Source organism: Lineus longissimus, chromosome 3 (genome assembly GCF_910592395.1).
Source record: "Lineus longissimus chromosome 3, tnLinLong1.2, whole genome shotgun sequence".
NCBI lineage: Eukaryota > Metazoa > Nemertea > Pilidiophora > Heteronemertea > Lineidae > Lineus > Lineus longissimus.
In genome coordinates, this window is record NC_088310.1 from 13600879 (window position 1) to 13622671 (window position 21793).

A 21793-nucleotide genomic window follows, 5' to 3' on the forward strand; every position below is an offset into this window, starting at 1 on the left:
TTATCGGTTCGTGTTTTGATTTTCTTCAGTCCAAGTAATGCATACATGAACATTCTATCAGTTCAGTCGGTTTCTAATCGATCGTTTTGCCAGTTTCTATTGTGTCATGACTGTGATCGGGGCTCGACGTCACGTCATCACGCACCAGAATGACAGATGACGTTCACAGGCAAACTACAGGTGAAAAAGATGGGTGGCTGATTCAAATGAAATGCCCTGGGGACATTGTGCTCACCTGGGAATCATTTAGTTGCAGATGAAATGACATATGGAGGTTAAATTTACTTTTAGATATGACAAAATGTGGCACTGTCAATGACACTTTTAGAGTTTGACTTCTGCAACTTGATAAACTAGGTCACAATTGACCCGAATTGCGTCAACTTGTACAGATGCCCAATAGGTGTCTCCATATAAAATTTGAAGAATCTCAGACAAATAGTAGTGAAATGCATCAACTTCAGTGGAATTTTAGAGTTTGACCTTTTTGACCTTGGAAACTAGATAAAGGTCAAAATGTAATAGTTATACGCTCTATGTCAATCTTGATTACATCGATCAATGATGCCGCTTTGAGAATCACACAGTGAAGGTTTCTTGATATAACTCACATTGAGTTGTATGACCTAACCTACTTACACCTGAAAAGTAGCTCACATTGACCAGAGTTTTTTGTTAATATGTACAGATGCCAAATCAAATATCAAATTTGAAGAGTCTAGGACAACTAATGACGAAACGTGCCACCTTCGCTGAAATTTTAGAGTTTGACCTCTGTGACCTTCTGAAGTAGGTCAAATCAAAAACCCGCACCTTATGTCATGTAGTCTCATCAGAAGTATTGACAGTAAAAATTTCATTGTTCTAGCTATCAACGCTCATGAGATATTGAAAAGATAGGAATCACACTGACTTGGTCATTTTGGCTGTTCTACCAGGGAGTTCATTCTTGGCACTGCTTTGATAATGTTGTAAGTAGGCATGCAGGCTATTTACATACTTACTGTTGAAATATTGCCTAATTTAGCTATAGTCTTGAAATAGAGAGGAGCAAATACACAGAGAGGAATCACACTGACTTGGTCAAGTCATGTGTAACCTTGGGCAACACAATTTTCTATAATAATGTCTTCAGAGGATTTTACAAACTTGACCTACTTATCACTGAAAAGTTGGTCACATTGACCTACTTTTTTGGTCAACATGTAGAGATGCTCAATAAGTGTCTACATACCAAATTTAAAGAGTCTACAACAAGTGATGATGAAACGTGCCACCTGCGGTGAAATTATAGAGTTTGACCTCTGTAACCTTGAAAAGTAGGTCAAATCAAAAACCCGGGTATTATGTCATGTAGTCTCTTCAGAGGTATCCACAGAAAAAAATTCAAGATCCTAGCTATCAACCTTCATGAGATATTCGACAAAATAAGGTTTTCAAAGATGGCCGCCTGGAGCCCAGAAAGTAGGTCAAATAGCAATGATTTTCGGTATGTCAGGTCATGCTGTCATAAGACATCCACATTAAGTTTCAACCTCCTAGACTCAATGGTGAGCAAACGTGCCACCATTGTTGACGGACGCCGGACGGCCGGACAGCCCGACCGACAGACGGACGGACGGACAGACCCTGGACGACGGACAAGACGCGACGACATAAGCTCACCAGAGTGAGCTAAAAATGCCCTTTATCTTACTGTTTTAAAAATATATGTATTTTTAAATTATTAAAATCCCCAATGTAATCCCCTGTAGTCCAACCAACCCGGTAAATTATTGAAATCACCAATGTAATCCCCCTGTAGTCCAACCAACCCGGTAGTCCTGGCAGCACCGACCGTCCAAGCAAAATGTGAGGACACAACACATATCAATGCTTGCGTACACTGTTTCAAGCAAAATTTGTGTGAACTTTGAAGACAAACTCCCCTAACAATAACACACGAAGTTTAGAAACCACAACATACTCTAAAATCTTGAATACAAGGAATGAGGCTTTGCCCCCATTCATTACAATGGAAGGATTCTAAAACCTCAATTTCAATTCTAAAGAAACGACACAATAGGGTCCCTTTTATTAGAAGAATTGGGCCTTCTATAACCAGTGATGTTGATTTCGTTTCACTGTCAATGTCAGCCAAGATCAGAGCAAGATTATAGCACATGCGACTCCATTTTGGCCCATGCCATTGATAAAGGAATAATACCTGACTTATTGGCCCATTCCTATTCAAACCATTCTAATGATTGGGGGTGGAGCCTCATTCCTTGTATTTGAGGTTTTAGAGTATTTACTATGATGCATTCCAAGGAACACACATGTACACTTCACTCCAAGACAAACTACCCAAAAATGTACAGTGAACGCATCATAATCATAATGATAAGAAACAGATGTTAATTTGTATATTGATTACTTCTGTGTATGGTGATCGGCTCTCCAGTCTCTGTCTGTAGAGAACGGATTAGAGTAACCAGCGCAGTGGTAGGTTGAACATAGTCCTCCATGGCGGTTGAGGGAGGGTAACTCCAATCTGGTAGATGGCTTCCTTGATCCCTCTCTCAAACTAACATTTCACCTTGTTGAGAATGACAACATCCTTGCATTTGTGAAGTGCCTGCATCATTTCACCAATGTATTTATCATTACAAACTGATGCCACCTGTGTGGTATTGGATGATCAGAGAGCCTCTTGGAAAGTCCAATCCTCGTAACCACACTGGTGGAGAGCCTGCCGCAAATGTTCACGTTCGTCATGCATCATCACCGTGTCCGCCCTGCGATAGAGAGTCCTTACCACACCAAGTTTGTGGATTAGCGGGTGGTGCAAATCGAATTCCAAGTACTGATCGGTATGGGTGGGCTTCCTGTGCACTGACACACGGAGGCACCCATCATCAATCACCCTCAGAAACGGTTAGCGACCGTCGTTCGCCACCTCCTGTGAGAATTTGATATTTTCATCTAGTGAGTTTATGTGATTGAAGAAATCTCCCAGTTCAGTTTTTGGTTCTATCACGAAAGTGTCATCAACATATCTGAGCCAAAGGTCTGGGCCCTGGCTGACAAAAGAGGCAAGTGCTTTCTGCTCAAACTTCTCCAATAAAGATTCACCACTATGAGATATAGAGGTGAGCCCATGGCACACCCAATGTTTCTGGGAGCAGTAGTTTCCGTTGCACACGAAATAGGTGGTGTCAAGGCACAGGCTGAGCAGTCCGCATATCTGATCCACTGACAATGTTGTCCTGTCCGGCAGGGTAGGATGGCGTCTTGTCTCAGATTCTACGAGCCTGCCGTCGAACAGCGCAGTTTTCCCTGATGATGCCAGTGTGGACACTGGTGAAACGTAGGCTTTTCCCATGTAAGTTGTTTTTTCCAGTGATTGATTCATAACTTATGGAAATATCTACGATGAATGAAAGTATTCACAAGCTTATGAAAGAGTCCGCAAATAAAATTTGGTAGAAACGTTTACTATCTACAACTACTTCTTTGAATAGATATAGGGAAATTTCTTCAAAAAGGAAAGTTGAATTTCATGCGACCTGTCATTTATTGTCAGCTGTCTACTAATGTCATGATAACCAGTGAAAGCTGATTGGTCAAAGCAGCAGACAGCTCAAGTGCTTTCCAAGAAGTTTCAGCGGCAAGTCTGAAGATCAAAAGTCCTGGATCAAGAAAGTTTTGACATGTATAAATAGTCCTACATGATTATAGTGGTGAGTCCTTTGACGTGTTCGCAAGATTTTCAAATTTGATACGATTGACTCCATTCTAAAAAAACCAATTGTAAAATGGGACGCAGGTGGTCGACCTCGATTTCAGGTAAAATAAAAAATAGCTTGGTGAATAGCTTAGGGAAAAGTGAAGATTCTATATTAAACTGAAGTGCAGCCCAACATGTTTTTCTCGGTTCGTAAGATCCTTGGTTCATATCGTCGTGTCGGGTTCGGTCAATGATCTAAATGATCTAGGTTCATAACGTAATTTATTTCAGTTCGTGTGCTGCAAAACCTAGGTCATCGCAGGTATAGATTTTAGGTACGAACCGCGCACTACACAAATCGATTATAGGTTTCTCGCCAGTTCCTATTGGGCCATAAGGTGACACCCCCATACTTGCATGTGAACCTGGCTGTAGCATATGTGATGTGCACGCTTTACTAAGGAATACCTAGATTGTCTTAAAATAAATCACAGTAGAACCTCTCTATTAAGGAAACCCGCGGGACTGACAAGTGCTGTCCTTTATAGAGAGGTGTTCAGATTAGAGAGGTCAAATTGAAAGGAAACTACCAATTTGGAACCAAAACTAGGGTCCTTAATAGAGAAGTTGTCCTTGATAGAGGTGTTCGCTAAGGGATGTTCCACTGTATATACATTCTTGGAGGACAGTGTGCTTGAAACGTTGGTAAGGATTTACTACTTGAGCATCAAGGGGCACCTGTTTTTGCTGCAGTCTCCTCAAAACATGGACACTGTTGCAGCACAAGACATAAATTGCCTTGCCCAAAGCCTAATCAAATTATATTTCTATGTGCAATCACTACTATAATGAACGTAGAGCTGAAATAGTTTGTCACACATCTCTTCCGTCAGTTCAGATCGGATGACCTCGAAACTTTTCCTGAAAGTCGTGGTTGATACGGATATGGTCCTCGCCGGGTTATATGGGTAAACTTTGCAGTGATCTCGGAGAAATAGAATTTTTTGTTCTTTCTATATATGGGCATATTCATAAACATAAGGGGCCATTTCAGCACGTCTGATTTGCATATAGGGCCATCTATTAAATCAAAAGTGTGGGATTATACAAAAACTAGACATAACGCGATCGAGACGAATAGCAATGTATGCCCCCGCACCGTGAGCACCCGCATCCACATGCCTGTCGCTGAACTGGTTTTGAAGTTCTGGAGTGTAAAGGAAAGAGCAGCCATATTGGATATTGTGCCAGGTCAAATATTGATAGGGTAGCTCCCCTCATTTAGGCCATCAGACCACATTAGTTTCATGCCTGTGACTCAAACAGTTCTTGAGTAGTGGGGCAGGCAGTCATGATGGATTTTGGGTGTAGCCCAAAGTCGACAGGGGATCTGCCCTACACTAGATCATCACACCAGAGAAGTTTCAGGTCTGTCACACACTGGGTTCTAAAGTAAGTGGGCGGAATACGAAAAGCAATGATGGCTGCCTGGCGACCATGATGGATTAGGTCGGGCCCAAAATCAATGGGGTACCTCCACTGCACTAGTTCATCACACCACAGAAGTTTTAGGTTTTATCACTCACTCAGTTCACAAGTTATCGGGCGGAATGCGAAAAAAACAAAGATGGCCGCCTGGCGGCCATGATGGATTTTAGGTCGGGCCCAAAATTGATAGGGCACCTCCCCTACACTAGTTCATCACACTACAGAAATTTCAGGTTTATCACTCTCTCGGTTCTATAGTTATGGGGCAGAATGCGAAAAACAAAGATGGCCACCTAGCGGCCATGATGGATTTTAGTTCGGGCCCAGAATCGATAGGGCACCTCCTCTCCACTAGAGCATCTCACCACAGAAGTTTCAGGTTTATCACTCACTCAGTTCTATAGTTAGGCGGCGGAATGCAAAAAACCAATATGGTGGCCTGGCGGCCATCTTGGATTTGGGATTTGGCCCAAAATCAATAGGGAACCTTCGAGACCCTAGGCCTTCACGCCATAAAAATTTCAAGTCTACCGGACAAGCGGTTCCTGAGTTATAGAGCGGAATAGAGTGCGGACGCGGACGAGGAAACTAGCCAAGAACATGCCCCCATCTCGACTTCGTTGAGCGGGGGCATAATAAGCCGGGAAAGTATTGGGGCCACTATATGTTTAAAGCATTCATCTATCTCCACAATTTTCCCCCTTTATTTTGGTCGTACTCTTTCACCTTACATTGTTAATCGCTCTTAATTTTTCGTATGGGAATTCATCACGTGATACATAACAAAACCGCCTCACCAAACCCAAGCACTGGGTGCAAATTAGCGCACAGCTCCCTATATGAATAACCGGGGCAAATATAAAATATAATATAAAATCCCGATTAACATTTCTTTACTGCAATAAAAACAGGCTAACCACTGCAGATTAACAAGTAAGTGAGTGTTCCGGAACGAGTGGAGTCCGTGCGGAGGGTGTCGAAAAAACCTAAGTGAACTACTTCCTCCGTCTGTTGCAGCCACCCACTATGCTCGCGGCATTTGTTATACTAAGTTCGTAACTTCACGCCATTGCCTCTTCACCATTTGCAAAATAGTTCGTCAAAATGGAGTGGAGTTTGATTTTTCCGGTCACAACCCCTCAGACCAATCAACCTGTATCACCCAGATTGTCCCAATCATCAAGATCAAGACAACATCACAACCTCCAGACATATCATTTCATTTCACCCAAATTGCCCCAACCCCACAGTAAGCCAACACCCTAAAACAACCCGCGCCACAGGTATTATGCTAGTATCTAGAATAAACGAATAAGCCGGATGCTTCTCGGATCAGAAAATGTTTGATCTACAGAATGCAATGGACATTGAACGGTACTCTGCACAATTTATGGCGTTCTTGAATTTTTGTTAGGTCACACTCAACAATTTTCTTGAAAGTGCATGAAGTCAGGCGCTTTTCAAAGAATGACCAATTAATGCAGTTCACCACTGGATGGGCTGTGATCTCTTTTGGAACTCACCTCCTCTGTTTAATGATTACTGGTCAGTAATTAGCAGAGGATTCGCTCCTTGCACTTGAGGCCACCCCAAACTGACAATTTTAAACCTGACCCCAAATGTGAATTTCTAAAACTTTCTTATAGATCAATACAAAACTAGAATTCCGAAATTTGCTGGTAGCAAATTTGATAGTCCCCAGGTAGTCGTCATGTCAACCGAGTAGAAACCGAGTAACAAACTCGACTGTAGTCAAACTACGAAGAAGAACGTGTGCAAATACTCGAGTCGAACGCCTGAGTGTAGTATTTACTTGCGGTTACAGACAGGTCGCCATCATTGTATTTACGCATGCGCAAGTAACCGGATGTAAACAAATCCACGTGTTTTACGAATAAAGCATTTGGAGTAATAAAGTCCTTTTACTCTAAGGTTGAAATAAAATAATTCAGGCATAAATGCACATAATGGGGGAGTTGTTTTCATTTTTATTTTCTACTAATTAATAGGGGAAGGAAAATCCAAATTATTTTAAAAAGTGTGGTTCAACTAAACAACTGTAGATTGCAGGAGAAATCCAGTTATTTCATAGAATACCGGCATTCTGTAAATAAAAGCACGTGGAAAGATATAAATATCTTCAATCAAATGCACGTGACTTAATTTGTTTACATCCGATTACTCGCTCATGCGTAAATACAATGATGACGACCTGTCTGTAACCGCGTGTTTAGTATTTGACCTTGACCCGATACTCTCGTCAAAATCGCAGCACAAAAACGCATCTAAGCATCGAAATATTCTGAGTTTTGAAAAATCGTTTTGCGATAGTCCATGAATCGAATTGGGTTTCTTTATAATACCTCCATCGTCCCATCGCTCGACCAACTCCTGAGAATAATGACGTCATTATGACGGGGCGGAGCTTATGCTAATGTATCAGCGTCCGCATGTTGGGAGAAGACGGTATCATATCTCAGCAAAAAATGCTTCAAAAGTATCGAAATACTCAGGATTTTTAAAATACTTTTGCGATAGTCCATAGATGGAATTGGGTTTGGTGGTGTAAGGGTGATTGATTTCTGGTTTATTTAGCCGTATTGCTGGACTACCGCAATAAATGTGTAAAAATCGTGGAAGAAAATAACAGTTTCGAGAATTCCAGTGATATCAATATAGTCCCCAGACGGGATCTGGGGCCTATAAATACTGGTTTTCATGTGACGGACAATAGCTACCGCTTGAGAAAAATGCAATAACAAGAGGCCCAAGGGCCTGGCGCTAAGCTGGATGACCTGATAACACAGGACTGAGGGTGTAAAGTAGTAAATATCGGCTTTATACTACTGTTTGAAGGTCAAGAGAACACGTTATACCACTAAAATTTCCAATGCAGAGCTGCCAGCTGGATGAAATACGACTGAACTAATCATCCATGGTATGTAAATATTACAGGAGGCAACGGAAGATATCCCTAGTTCAGTATGTTGTATCGGTAGCTTTACAGACAAGAAGTGTCAGAGAGGTTGTGACTTCTCCATGGACAACTGTAGTTTGTCCAGGCTGGGTTGTACAGCACAAGGATACAAAATGCTGTCTATAATTGAGAGGTATCCTGATAACAGAGGTCAAAATAAATAGAAATGACCAGTTTGGGACTAACACCACTGTCTTTTTTTTTAATAAGGTAGAGATTACAGGATCAACAAAATTAATTTTATTGAGAGAAATTGACCTGTCCTGCAGGTGATTTGAATTTACAATACAAAGGGTAGTTTTTCATGACATTGTGCTCTACTGCATATCCCTAGTGAGTCTATCGGGAACCAATCTATTTTTTATTTAGACCAGCGATGATGTCATTTCTGGTGATTCCCTATGTTGTCCAATGAGCGCTTTTTAAAGTGTGCCATTTGGCATGCATTAGCATGCAATGTATTTTATCAGCGCTACAAATTGCCGAATAGAATGCCGTAGCTCCGTCAATTTTAAATCAATTTTTATGGGAGTAACATTATTGTGTTGCTTGGAATGTCTACTTTTTACTCATGTAAGAATCGTAGTACTAAAAACTAAAATGCAAACAGAATCATGCCGATTCACTGCACATACTGTTGGAATTCTCCACTTCAAAATAATTCGCGAACAGAGCGAGCTCTTCTAATATCGTTTTCACAGAATTGTCATGTGGCCAGATTTTCAAGAACTAATTTCTGAAAGTAGTCCCTAAAGACCTTATGACTACCCACTGAAAGGAACTAGTGATAATATCGCCTACTTGACTTCTTTTTTAGCAGAAAATTGGTTACCTTGTTGCAAAATCAATCTTCCATCTTTAGACTGGTCTCAGTGGGTATGCTGAAATATAGCCTGGTTCCTTGGCCAATTCCATGTGCAGAATACAACTGCGCAACTATACGTATATAGCCCGGGCTTTTGAATCGTCAAAAATTCAGTTAAATGTGCCTGTAGCGCCAACTGGCGGTGAAAACTAAACTAATTCCATTACAAGTAAAAATGAAATATCATCAAAAAATATTCAACCAGATGTGAAAACATTATTTCCTCTGTGGACCGAGGTATAAAGGTCTGTGTCCACCTGTGCGTTTTGTGCTGCGTTATCACGGAGCGTATTACGCATAGAAACTGCGCATTGTAAAGTTCAATGGCTTTTCAAAGAACCCTGTCCTTTTGTGCATGACACGGTCTGCACTGCGCTACGTAATACGGCCCATAAAGAAATTTTCTTTATGAAGAGGATCACGCAACGTAGTTCTGGTCCGTGTGATGTGATCAGCCAATAGAAACTGACCATAGGCCTAGGATATGAAAGGGTGGCAATATGTGCAAAGGGATCAAGGAAGGCATGCAGACCAATGGACATAGCATTACACCCGTATTACGCAACGCGTTACATATGCGCAGTGCGCTGCATGATAACGCACGTAATAACGCACCCAGTGGACACGGGCCTTAAAGGAATGAAGTTTTAACTTCCCGATGACCTCATTCGCTTAATGTAGGTCGGATCGTGCTGATTTTTGGTTTCCGAGTTCATCTTGGGTTACGCCTAATTTAGCAGCGTCAACGAAGTGCCTAGGCCTTGGGGTTACAAAATGCCCAAAAGTGACATGGAAGGAGGGACAGACACCATTCCCTCAGTAATATTACCAGCTCTGCTGACTTTGTCAGCTGAGCTAAAAATTGTATTTAGTCAGCTCAGTTTCAATATATTTAGATTTTGTCCAAAAGAGGAGGAAATGCACACAACTTGACGATGCAACCACTGTTCACCTGGCCGACACACGTTTCAAGCCAGGGAATGCCCACGCCACCATCATTATGACAATTTGTTCTTTATACCAATCAACGGTTTCAGAATCTCAGCATGACATGTCCCAACTTGGGGAAATGGGTCAAACATTTTACAGCGATTATTAAGGTATAAACATCTGAGGAGATGGGACTGAAGTGCTTCAATCCACTGATAATGACACATCCTGATATCAGGTTTTTGATACTCTACCTCATATACAAAACCCTGAAAAGAACCAGTATAAACCGGTAGGAAAATGGCTGTTCCGATTACTTTACACACCTTGTATAGTTTATGTTTAGATTTGCAATAAACACAGGTCTTATCTAAGAATCCTAACATTTTGATTCTTCAAGCTACATCCATTTTATGCTGTTAAACAGTCTGTTAAAAGTGTTTTTGTGTATTTATTACGAAATGAAACAAACTTGCAGTGGCAGACGCGCATTTTACAAAGAGCCTTCGATAACTCCAAGCTGCAAAGTGGATTGCGCACCGCTAGTGATTCAGCCTGCTTTTTCCTTTTTCCCGCAGTGGTAAAAATGTACCTACTTGTTATTTCCTGATCAAAAGTCCGGCGCAGATCACTTTCTCTGAGGATAAACATATCAACCTCTGTGACCTCGAAAAACTAGGTCAAATAAAAAATTCGGTTTCAATGTATGTAGGCGCATGAGTTGTGTTCACAGTAAAATATTCATGATTGTTCATGAGAAAGAGTGAAAAGCAGTTTTTCAGAAGACGTGCCAACGTGGGCCGAGCGTAAGTCGAAAATCATTGTAACTGCCAAAAGGTGAAATGTCATTATAAGACCTTCCTACCACCCAAAGATGAAATGCCTAACATAAATGGTTACATAGATATGCTTTGGAAACTAAACGGACAAACAGACGGACAGATGATGCTCACCTCACCAATAGCTCTCTAGCCTTAAGGGTTGAGGGGTAATGACTGATATCACAAATAGAACAATTAAAATGCTCCATAATTCCACCAGCTTTGGTGCCTGAAAGTCAATTAAACTAATGAAGTTCACTTACCCTGAGAATCGCTGTAGAGAACTTTGATGTGTGACTGGGATAGGGAGGCAAGCATGTTTTCAACATATTTACTCCTAAAACTGTAGAAAGAGACAAAAGCATCAATAGAGGGTATAAATATAAACCTGCCACACTCAAAGGCCTCAGAAATTATTATGTTTATACAATGGAATAAGCCAAGGGAAAATTTAAACAATGGGACATAACAATAACAAACAATATCAAATTGAAATATCTTGAAATCTCTTTTCCTCTATGAGCTAATGAAATGGTCCAGGGACCATGTGCTCACCTCGGGTAATGTAATGCATGTCATTTGCAGTGGATATGGGGAGAACAGTTTCTCGCTAGTTTCACCAGTTTTGATTCCATTGAATAATATTATTATTCTTGGCTCAATGGCACAAAAGAAATTTACCGTAACCATCTAAGTATAGCATTTTGGTTATAAAGTTGACTGAATTTCAGGGTTATTGAAGAGTGTACATGTCACATAGAAATTGTTGACATCTGTTAAACAGTTTAGGCTTAATAGGACTTCATTGGATTTCCAAGATGGCGGCCTGGCGGCCATATTTGTCATGGGATTCGACTGAAAATTTAGGATATTGATAAGAATACATAGATACATAATCACATGAAGTTTGGTTGCAATCCGATCATTAATTCCGAGTAATGGGACTTTGTTCAATTTTCAAGATGGCTGCCTGGCAGCCATATTGGTCAATCGATTTGACTGAAAATCTGGGACGTTGTAAAGAGTACATCAATATACAATCACATGAAATTTGGTTTTAATCCGACTTTGTTAAATGGCGGCCATATCTGAAGTCCGCGCAGGACACATTTTGGGAGTAGAATAGAGTGTCCCTAGATAAATAAGAACTTTCTAGCTAAAATAGAAACGAAACATGCCACCAAGCGGTGATTTAGTGAACTTTGACCTCTGTGACCTTGAAAAGTAGGTCAAATCAAAAACCCGGGTGATATGTAATTTAACCTCATTAGATATACCCACCATAAAAGTTTTGTCACTCTACGTACAACCATTAGCTTCAAAAAGGCAAAACACCAATTTCCAAGATGGCCTCCTGGAGGCCAGAAAGTAGGTCATATCGCGAAAAAGAAAAATACCTCAGGGCATATTGCCTAAAGCTACCATCACTCCAAGTTTTAGCCATCTAGCCCAATCAGCGACTTTTATTGTTATTTTGGGTAGTCTATTTCTATAGCGAGAAATTTCTAGGTGTACTCGTTCAGAATGTAGAGTTTTACAACAAAAAGGCCGCCAGTCGGCCGTCTTGAATGCAAAATCAGCCATTATCGAACTTGACCTTGATATTCATCCCATACACATGCACATCAAATATGAAATGTCTAGGTGAACTCGTTCAGAATGTAGAGAGGTCACAAGGCATTTCCAAGTTTTAGAACAAAAAGGCCGCCAGTCGGCCATCTTGAGTGCAAAATCAGCCATTATCTAACTTCGCCTTGATATTCACCCAATACACGTGCACACTAAACATGAAATGTCTAGGTGAACTCGTTCAGAATGTAGAGAGGTCAAAAGGGATTTGGTTGTTTTACAACAAAATGGCCGCCAGGCGGCCATCTTTAATGCGAAATCAGCCATTATTGAACTTGACTTTGATATTCACCCCATTCACCTGCACACAAAATATGAACTGTCTAGGTGAACTGTCTAGGTGAACTCGTTCAGAATATAGAGAGGTCACTAGGCATTATCAAGTTTTACAACAAAATGACCGCCAGTCCGCCAACTTGAATGCGAAATCAGCCATTATCAAACTTTGCCTTGATATTCACCCCATACATGTGCACACCAAATATGAAATGTCTAGGTGAACTCGTTGAGAATGTAGAGAGGTCACAAAGCAATTCTAAGTTTTACAACAAAAAGGCCGCTAGTCGGCCATCTTGAGTGCGAAATCAGCCATTATCAAACTTGGCCTTGATATTCACCAAATACACATGCACACCAAATATGAAATGTCTAGGTGAACTCGTTCAGAATGGAGAGAGGTCACAAGGCATTTGCAAGTTTTACAACAAAATGGCCGACAGCCGGCCATCTTCAGTGCGAAATCAGCCATTATGAAACTTGGCCTTGATATTTACCCGATACACGTGGACAAAAAATATATAATGTCTAGGCGAACTCGTTCAGAATGTAGAGGTCACAAAGCATTTGCAAGTTTTACAACAAAACGGTCATCTTGAGTGCGAAATAAGCCATTATCGAACTTGGCCTTGATATTCACCCGATACAGGTGCACACCAAATATGAAATGTCTAGGCGAACTCGTTCAGAATGTAGAGAGGTCACAAAGGATTTGGAAGTTTTACAACAAAATGGCCGCCAGTCGGCCATCTTGAGCGCGAAATCAGCCATTATCGAACTTGGCCTTGATATTCACCCGATACACGTGGACACCAAATATGAAATGTCTAGGTGAACTCGTTCAGAATGTAGAGAGGTCACAAGGCATTTGCAAGTTTTACAACAAAATGGCCAACAGTCGGCCATCTTGAGTGCGAAATCAGCCATTATCAAACCTGGCCTTTATATTCACCCGATACACGTGCACACCAAATATGAAATGTCTAGGCGAACTCGTTCAGAATGTAGAGAGGTCACAATTGATTTGGAAGTTTTACAACAAAATGGCTGCCAGTCGGCCATCTTAAGTGCGAAATCAGCCATTATCGAACTTGGCCTTGATATTCATCCGACACACGTGGAGACCAAATATGAAATGTCTAGGCGAACTCGTTCAGAATGTAGAGAGGTCACAAGAGTGTGACATACAGACGGACCGACGGCCAGACGGAAATCCTGATAAAACAATATAACCAAATTTTCTCCGAAAGTGCGGATATAATGAAGGAATGGTGGTTAGGAATATATTCTGGTTAAGAAACATGCTACATGTATAGTATATAGGTCAAACCAAAGTCGGTACGACATGTGATGTAATGTTGCTTTGAGTAACTACCATACAAATATCATCGAAAACAAGTCCCTAATAAGCGAGATATTGCACTTTTTCCCTTTTTTTAGTTTTGGCCTCCTGGTGGCCAAGTCGAGATTCAGATCAGATCGAAATTCCGTGTCCGAGGTAACATGATGTAGGGAGTCATGTGTACCAAATTTAAAGTTCATAGTTTTAGCGGTAAAGAAACGTGCCATAGTTACACTGAAACGGCCAATTTAAGCCATATGACCTATGTGATCTTGAAAATTTGGACAAATCGAAAACCCGTATGATATGTGATGTATCCTTGCTAGGAGAAACTACCATCAAAATTTTATCGAAAACGAGTCACTCAAAAGAAAGATATCAAACTTTTTAGATTTCCACTTCTGGCCCCCTGGTGGCCAAATCAAGGTTCAGATCGGACTGAAATTCATTGTCAGAGGTGACATGACATAGGGAGTCATGTGTACCAAATTTCAAGCTCATAGCTTTAGCGGTTAGGAAACGTGCCATAGTTACACCCAAACGGCCAATTTACACCACTTGACCACTGTGACCTTGAAAATTAAGTCAAATCAAAAACCCATACGATATATGACGTATCCTTGCTAGAAATAACTACCATAAAAATTTCATCGAAAACAAGTCACTAATTAGCAAGATATTGCACTTTTTACCTTTTTAGTTTTGGCCCCCTGGCGGCCAAGTCAAGAATAAGATCAGACCCAAATTCAGCGTCTGTGGTTATATGACAAAGGGAGTCATGTGCACCAAATTTCAAGTTCATAGCTTTAGTGGTTAAGAAATGTGTCATAGTTACAGTCTAACGACCAATTTACACCATTTGACCTCTGTGACCTTGAAAACTAGGTCAAATCAAAAACCCATATGATATGTGATGTATCCTTGCTAGGAGTACCTACCATAAATATTTTATCAAAAACGAGTCAATCATAAGAGAGATATCACACTTTTTAGGTTCCACTTCTGGCCCCGTGGTGGCCAAGTTAATAATCAGATCGGACTGAAATTCAATGTCAGAGGTCGCCAGAACTGAGGGGTCATGTTTACAAAGTTTCAAGTTCATAGCTCTAGCGGTTGAGAAACTTGCCACTGTTTTTGAAATAGGATACGACGACGTAGAAAGACGACTGACGACGGACACTGCAATATTGTATGGACTCACCTAGACTGTGAGCCAAAATGAAATGGCCAGGGCCATTGTGCTCACCTCATGTGGAGGAAAGATGGATAAAGAGCATGGTATTGTGTCATGTAGTGTTGGGTTTGATGTAGGTCCAAGCAATTACAATGTCCCCAAAATGGCCAATTTACAGTACATTCGACCTCTGTGACCTTGAAAAGTAGGTCAAATCAAAGAAGACCCGGGTGACACATTGAATGGTTGTTAGAATTAGATGTACCTATGACATAAAATTGGTGCCAATCAGGCAAGTAATACTAGGAATAATGGCATTTTGAAGAATTTACGATTTGGCCCCCTCCCTGGAGGCCAAGCGGCAAATCAGATCGCACCAAACTTCGGTACCTGAGACCACCTGACCAAGGGGTACATGTGTACTTAATTTGTGATCAATAGTCATTGCAGTTAAGAAACGTGCCATAGTTACGGCCTGACGGCCAATTTACGCCATTTGACCTCTGTGACCTTGACAAGAAGGTCAAATTAAAAACCTGTGTGACATATATTGTATGGCGGTTAGATGTACCCATGATATCAAATTGGTGGCAATCGGGCAAGAAGTTAAGGAATAATCAAATTTTTAAGGTTTTTGGATTTTGCCCCCTGGTGGTCAAGTGGTGAATCATATTGGACCAAACTTCGGTCCCTGAGATTACCTGACTAAGGGGTAAATGTGTACCAAATTTGGGATCAATAGTCATTGCAGTTAAGAAACGTGCCATCGTTACATCCTAACGGCCAGTTTACACTATTTGACCTCTGTGACCTTGAAAAGGAGGGCAAATCAAAAACCCGGAGGATATATGATGCACCTTTGCTAGAAGTACCTACCATATTTTTTTCAAAATTTCCCGACTACTATTAAGGGAGATATTGCATATTTTCACTTTTAACGTTTGGCCCCCTGGTGGCCAAACTATGAAACGAATCGGACCGAAACTTGGTCTCCAAGGTGTCATTACATAAGGGTACATGTGTACCAAGTTTCAACTCAATAGCTTTAACAGTTACGAAACGTGCCCTGCTAACGGACGACGGACGACGACGACGACGACGACGACGACGACGACGACGACGACGACGACGGACGACACACGCCACGGTATGGGATAAGCTCACCTCTGCTAAGAGGTGAGCTAAAAAGAGTTAAGTACAGTCGTTTTTGCCCAGAAACATACTTTTTCCAGCACTTAACAACAACTTTATGATCCGATAGCTGTAAAATATGATGATTAATTCATTTTTCTGCCTGACATGTTGACCCAAAATTGAAATGAAAACTAGTGTAGTATATAGATATGTATAAGGTATCCTTGGCAACAGCCAATAGGAACATCCTGTGCCATCCCATGCCAGGCTCTGTTACATAACAGCCAAGAGATACCAAGGGATAGATTTGTAGTGAGGGAGATTAGCCTTGGCTCTCGTGAAGGAGAGATCGATTAATAAACATCATAAAGAGATATACGTGTTGTTCAAGTGTTAGGAGTTGATGAACCTGGAGGGCGCACGCCCATATACTACACTAGCACACATACCGCTCCACACCACCAGTGACTTGCCCTGATAAATATTTGTAATCCCATAAAAGTACTTACAAAGTCTTTTTGTGAGGCACCTCACCAGGTTTGATCCGATCCTTCTCAATGATCAGAACAGGGCGGTCATAAAGGTCACACATATACCTCAGTCGATCTACTAGTTTTGACTTCTTAGCACCATTAACCAAATCTGCAAAGGAAAGGCAGAATAAAGACAACCCTGAGCAAAGGAGAAGTTTCATACATTATGGGGGCAGATCTCCAAGGTCAATAGAAGTAGTAGTGTGCCATGATAAAGATAGTATTCTCACTGTGCAAAACAGTTGGAGTTTTAATAAAATCTTTTGCAGTGACTTGTTGCAAATGTGGTGAGAGAGATCACCAAATGTATAGTGCAGTACCTTCCATTCTTTTACATGTGTAGTCAGTGGGGTGGCGTTTGTCAGTCGTTTGGGGGGGGGAGATGGGAGGGGCGGGAGGGGCTATTGAATCCATATTTCTATGTGCCTGTGCTGATGAATGATGAAATGAATGTCCCAGGATGCAGTGCATTTCTTGGCATTGGCAGTCAATGATGAACTGAATGGCTTGTTCAGATAAATCAATTGATCTTGTTCATGAACCAGACGCTTAATTTAATGAATGCTTTATTAGACACTAGATAAATTAACAAGAGCCCCAAGGGCCTGGCGCTCAGCTGGATGACTTAATAACACAGGACTGAAGGTGTAAAGTAGTAAATATCGGCTTTATACTACTGTTTGAAGGTCAAGAGAGCACGTTACACCACCCAAATTTCCAATGCAGAGCTGCAAGCTGGATGAAATACGACTGAACTAATCATCCATGGTATGTAAATATGACAGGAGGCAACAGATAATCCCTAGTTCAGTATGCTGTATCGGTAGCTGTAACGGTTGTGTCTCAAAGTTTTAAGATTTGAATTTGGCGCCACAGAAACCTTTGTTTTAGAGCCCACTTGTAATGACGTCATTGATTTGGTGGTCACGAGGTGACGCCATCCTTCGCGGCCTTTGCCAACAGCCATTTTAGAGTAGAAAGCCTTTGGGGCTTTGCCCCTCTTAAAGTTAGAATTTCTGACAATCCATGGGAAGATTGTGGTGGCAACGATGGTAAATATGTTTATTAATGTATAACGAATGTATTGGTGGTCTCGCCTCGAAAATGGGGATCCGTAGATCCATAGAAATTGATCATTTATGAAAGTTTTATTGATTTATTCCAAAATGTACACAGAAACTATGTATTTCGAAGATTTGTTCACTTTCCCTGCTGTAGTTTGGCAGTCAAGGTAAAGATTACCAATGTTAGAGAGGCCCCATATCATCTGATACTTTTAGAGCTCGTTGTGAGCAAGGTTTAGGGTCCTTTTGACCTTTTCTAAGGGTTGATGCACATTCAAAATAGGCTAGCAGTCATGTCCAATTTTCTACTGTTTTCTTCTTTCAGGATAGCTTGGTTTATGTGATGTATGAGACACGCCCCCCTTCTTTGACTCATTATAAGCTGTTTGTTTATGATGCACACTTTTGTATTTTGCAGTTTTACATGTTCTGTGAGATGTTAAATGAAAGATCAGAATAATAAAGACCAAGAAAGAGAATTATTTCGTTTGTCCGCTATTGCTGCCACAGTAGCTTTACAGAAAAGAAGTGTCATAGAGGTTGTGACTTCTCCATGGACAACTGTAGTATGTCCAGGCTGGGTTGTACAGCACAAAGATACAAAATGCTGTCTGTAATTGAGAGGTATCCTGATAACAGAGGTCAAAATAATTAGAAATGACCAGTTTCGGACTAACACCACTGTCTTTTTTTTTAATAGGGTAGAGATTACAGGAGTCAATTAACTTTATTGAGAGAAATTGACCTGTCCTGCAGCTGATTTGCTGATTTGAATTTACAAAGGGTCGTTTTTCATGACATTGTGCTCTACTGCGTATCCCTAGTGAGTCGATCGGGAACCCCTCTATTTTTTATTTAGACCAGCGATGATGTCATTTCTGGTGATTCCCTACGTTGTCCAATGAGCGCTTTTTAAAGTGTGCCATTTGGCATGCATTAGCATGCAATGTATTTTATCAGCGCCGCCAATTGCCGAATAGAATGCCATAGCTCCGTCAATTTTGAATCAATTTTTATGGGAGTAACATTATTGTGTTGCTTGGAATGTCTACATGTAAGACTCGTAGTACTAAAAACTAAAATTCACTGCACATACTGTTGGAATTCTGGAAAATTGGTTACCGTGTTGCAAAATCAATCTTCCATCTTTAGACTGGTCACAGTGGGTATGCCGAAATATAGCAAGGTTCCTTGGCCAATTCCATGCGCAGAATACAACTGCGCAACTATACGTCATAGCCCGGGCTTTTGAATCGTCAAAAATTCAGTAAAATGCGCCTGTAGCGCCAACTGGCGGTGAAAACTAAACTAATTCCATTACAAGTAAAAATGAAAAATTATTAAAAAATATTCGGCCAGATGTGAAAACAATATTTCCTCTGTGGACCGAAGTATAAAGGAATGAAGTTTAAGCTTCCCGATGACCTCATTTGCTCAATGAAGGTCGGATCGCACTGATTTTTGGTTTCTAAGTTCATCTTGGGTTACGCCTAATTTAGCAGCGTCAACGAAGTGCCTAGGCCTTGCGGTTACAAAATGCCCAAAAGTGACACGGAAGGAAGGACAGACACCATCCCCTTAGTAATATTACCAGCTTCGCTGACTTTGTCAGCTGAGCTAAAAACATGTGTACAACTTATAAAACATAGCAATGCATAAAACACAAGAACAAAATGTAGCACATGATAACAATAAAATAAGTGTCTTAAAGGAGAAATACAAAGGTGACAACCCACCTATAAAAGTGCCTCCTTTTTAAAGTGATACTATGATGTGATTTACAACTTTGCCGAAATATGTCCATTTTTAATTGTTGATCACAAATGTAAAGCTCAAATTTTCCATTTTTGATTAGATTTATTATAAAATCGCTGAATGTAAACCACTGCGACCGCGAAAAATGTTCATGTTGTGACGTCATCAACAAAAACGGCAACGAAGCGAGCCGTCCGGGCGGGATTAAACCATCAATTTCTAGAAAATGGGCATTTCAATTCGAAAACCTTACCGATTTATGAGAAAGTGACATAGTCATTTGTCAAAAACAGCTAAAACATTATATGGTGAAATTTGGCACCCTTTAAGCCTTTGAGCAAGATTTTGATTCAGAGTTTGTTTTTGATGGTCCTTGTCACGAATCAGGTTGTGAGACAAGACCACTAATGAATATTGATGCGTCGCGGTCAAACATTGACAATTCAACTGCTAAAAGGCTTAAAAAATCAATTGTGGTCTTGTCTCCATTTACACTACATTTTGGGTCAATTTAGTGAAAAATTTTAATGTGCTCAAATCACTCTAATTCATTTAGAATATTGTATTGCTGATGATTTAAGGTCAAAACAAGCTAAAATAATGAGAAAAAAAACTTAATTTGACCCAAATAAGAGTCAACCTAACCCCGGTCTAAGTTCGGTTTCATTTTTACAAGTCTTGTTGTGTTGCCATTCATTTTGTAATTTCTTTGAAACTACTTAGGCCTTGATTCTGAAAGTTGTGCCCTAAGCAGCAAAGATATTCCTAAATCACATCCTAAATTTTCAGCTCCATAGCTTGCTTATTCTGGCCAGGGCAGGCCATTGAATTTGGTGCAGTTGGCTGCAAAATCATGACTTTTTGTCGATTTTGTCCTCTTTCGTCGCTTTGGCACAGTTGTACCACTCTTTGAAATGTCTCTCATTTCTCCAAAAATGTCCAGATATGACTTTCCTTTGATGGAGAGTTGTGGGATGTCATCTACATTAGTTTGAAAAAAATCTCAAAATGTTAACCCCTGAAATGTATCTTCATTGAGACAAGACCACTAATGAATATTCATAGGTTGGAGGGTCGAGGCCTATCAATTAGACGAGTGCATGTTTTTAACTCTCAAGTACATATTTGGAGAGGTATTGAAAAAATATTTGTTGTGGCAAGTCTACAGATATAAAGAAATTATTTGATGAAAAAATTAATTTCGAATTTTGCTAATTGGGTAATAGGGGGCGTGTTTTGAGTTTTTTCTGCCAGTTGGCTGAAGAGTGGAAATATCAAAGTCTGTCTAATTTGTCGATTATCAAAAAAATTCCGTGGTCAATCACCATTTTATTTTTCACCATTTACTTGCCCGACTGTCCGGAATAACATAATCTAAATTCCAGATTCACAACACCACGTGTTCTTTGATGCGTCGCGGTCAAACATTGACAATTTAACTGCTAAAAGGCTTAAAAAATCAATTGTGGTCTTGTCTCTTGTTGTCATGTTTTAGTTAGGGTTTAAGCCACTGGTCAGTGGGGAGCCACTGATCAGGTGAGACAAGACCACTAATGAATATTCATAGGTAGGAGGGTCGAGGCCTATCAATTAGACGAGTGCATGTTTTTAACTCTCAAGTACATATTTGGAGAGGTATTGAAAAAATATTTGTTGTGGCAAGTCTACAGATATAAAGAAATTATTTGATGAAAAAATTAATTTCGAATTTTGCTAATTGGGTAATAGGGGGCGTGTTTTGAGATTTTTCTGCCAGTTGGCTGAAAAGAGTGGAAATATCAAAGTCTGTCTAATTTATTGATTATCAAAAAATTGCCGTGGTCAACTACCAGATTATTTTTCACCATTTACTTGCCGACTGTCCGGAATATCATATCAAAATTTCAGATTCACAACCCCACGCAGTATTTGATGCGTCGCGGTCAAACATTCACAATTTAACTGCTAAAAGGCTTAAAAAATCAATGGTGGTCTTGTCTCCATTTACACTACATTTTGGGTCAATTTAGTGAAAAATTTGAATGTGCTCAAATCACTCTAATTCATTTAGAATATTGTATTGCTGATGATTTAAGGTCAAAACAAGCTAAAATAAT

At 40.4% G+C, this 21793-nt stretch overlaps 1 protein-coding gene across 1 annotated transcript in view; it reads right to left on the minus strand.

Moving 5' to 3' along the window:
• Window positions 1-21793, minus strand: part of LOC135484794 (uncharacterized) — a 266119-nt gene that overhangs the window by 47516 nt on the left and 196810 nt on the right. Inside the window, exons 19-20 of the mRNA XM_064766477.1 lie at window positions 16855-16987; window positions 11054-11133 (exon numbers count right to left, since the gene is read on the minus strand). Coding sequence (XP_064622547.1) covers window positions 11054-11133; window positions 16855-16987 — 213 coding nt within the window. The remainder of the gene's footprint in view (window positions 1-11053; window positions 11134-16854; window positions 16988-21793) is intronic.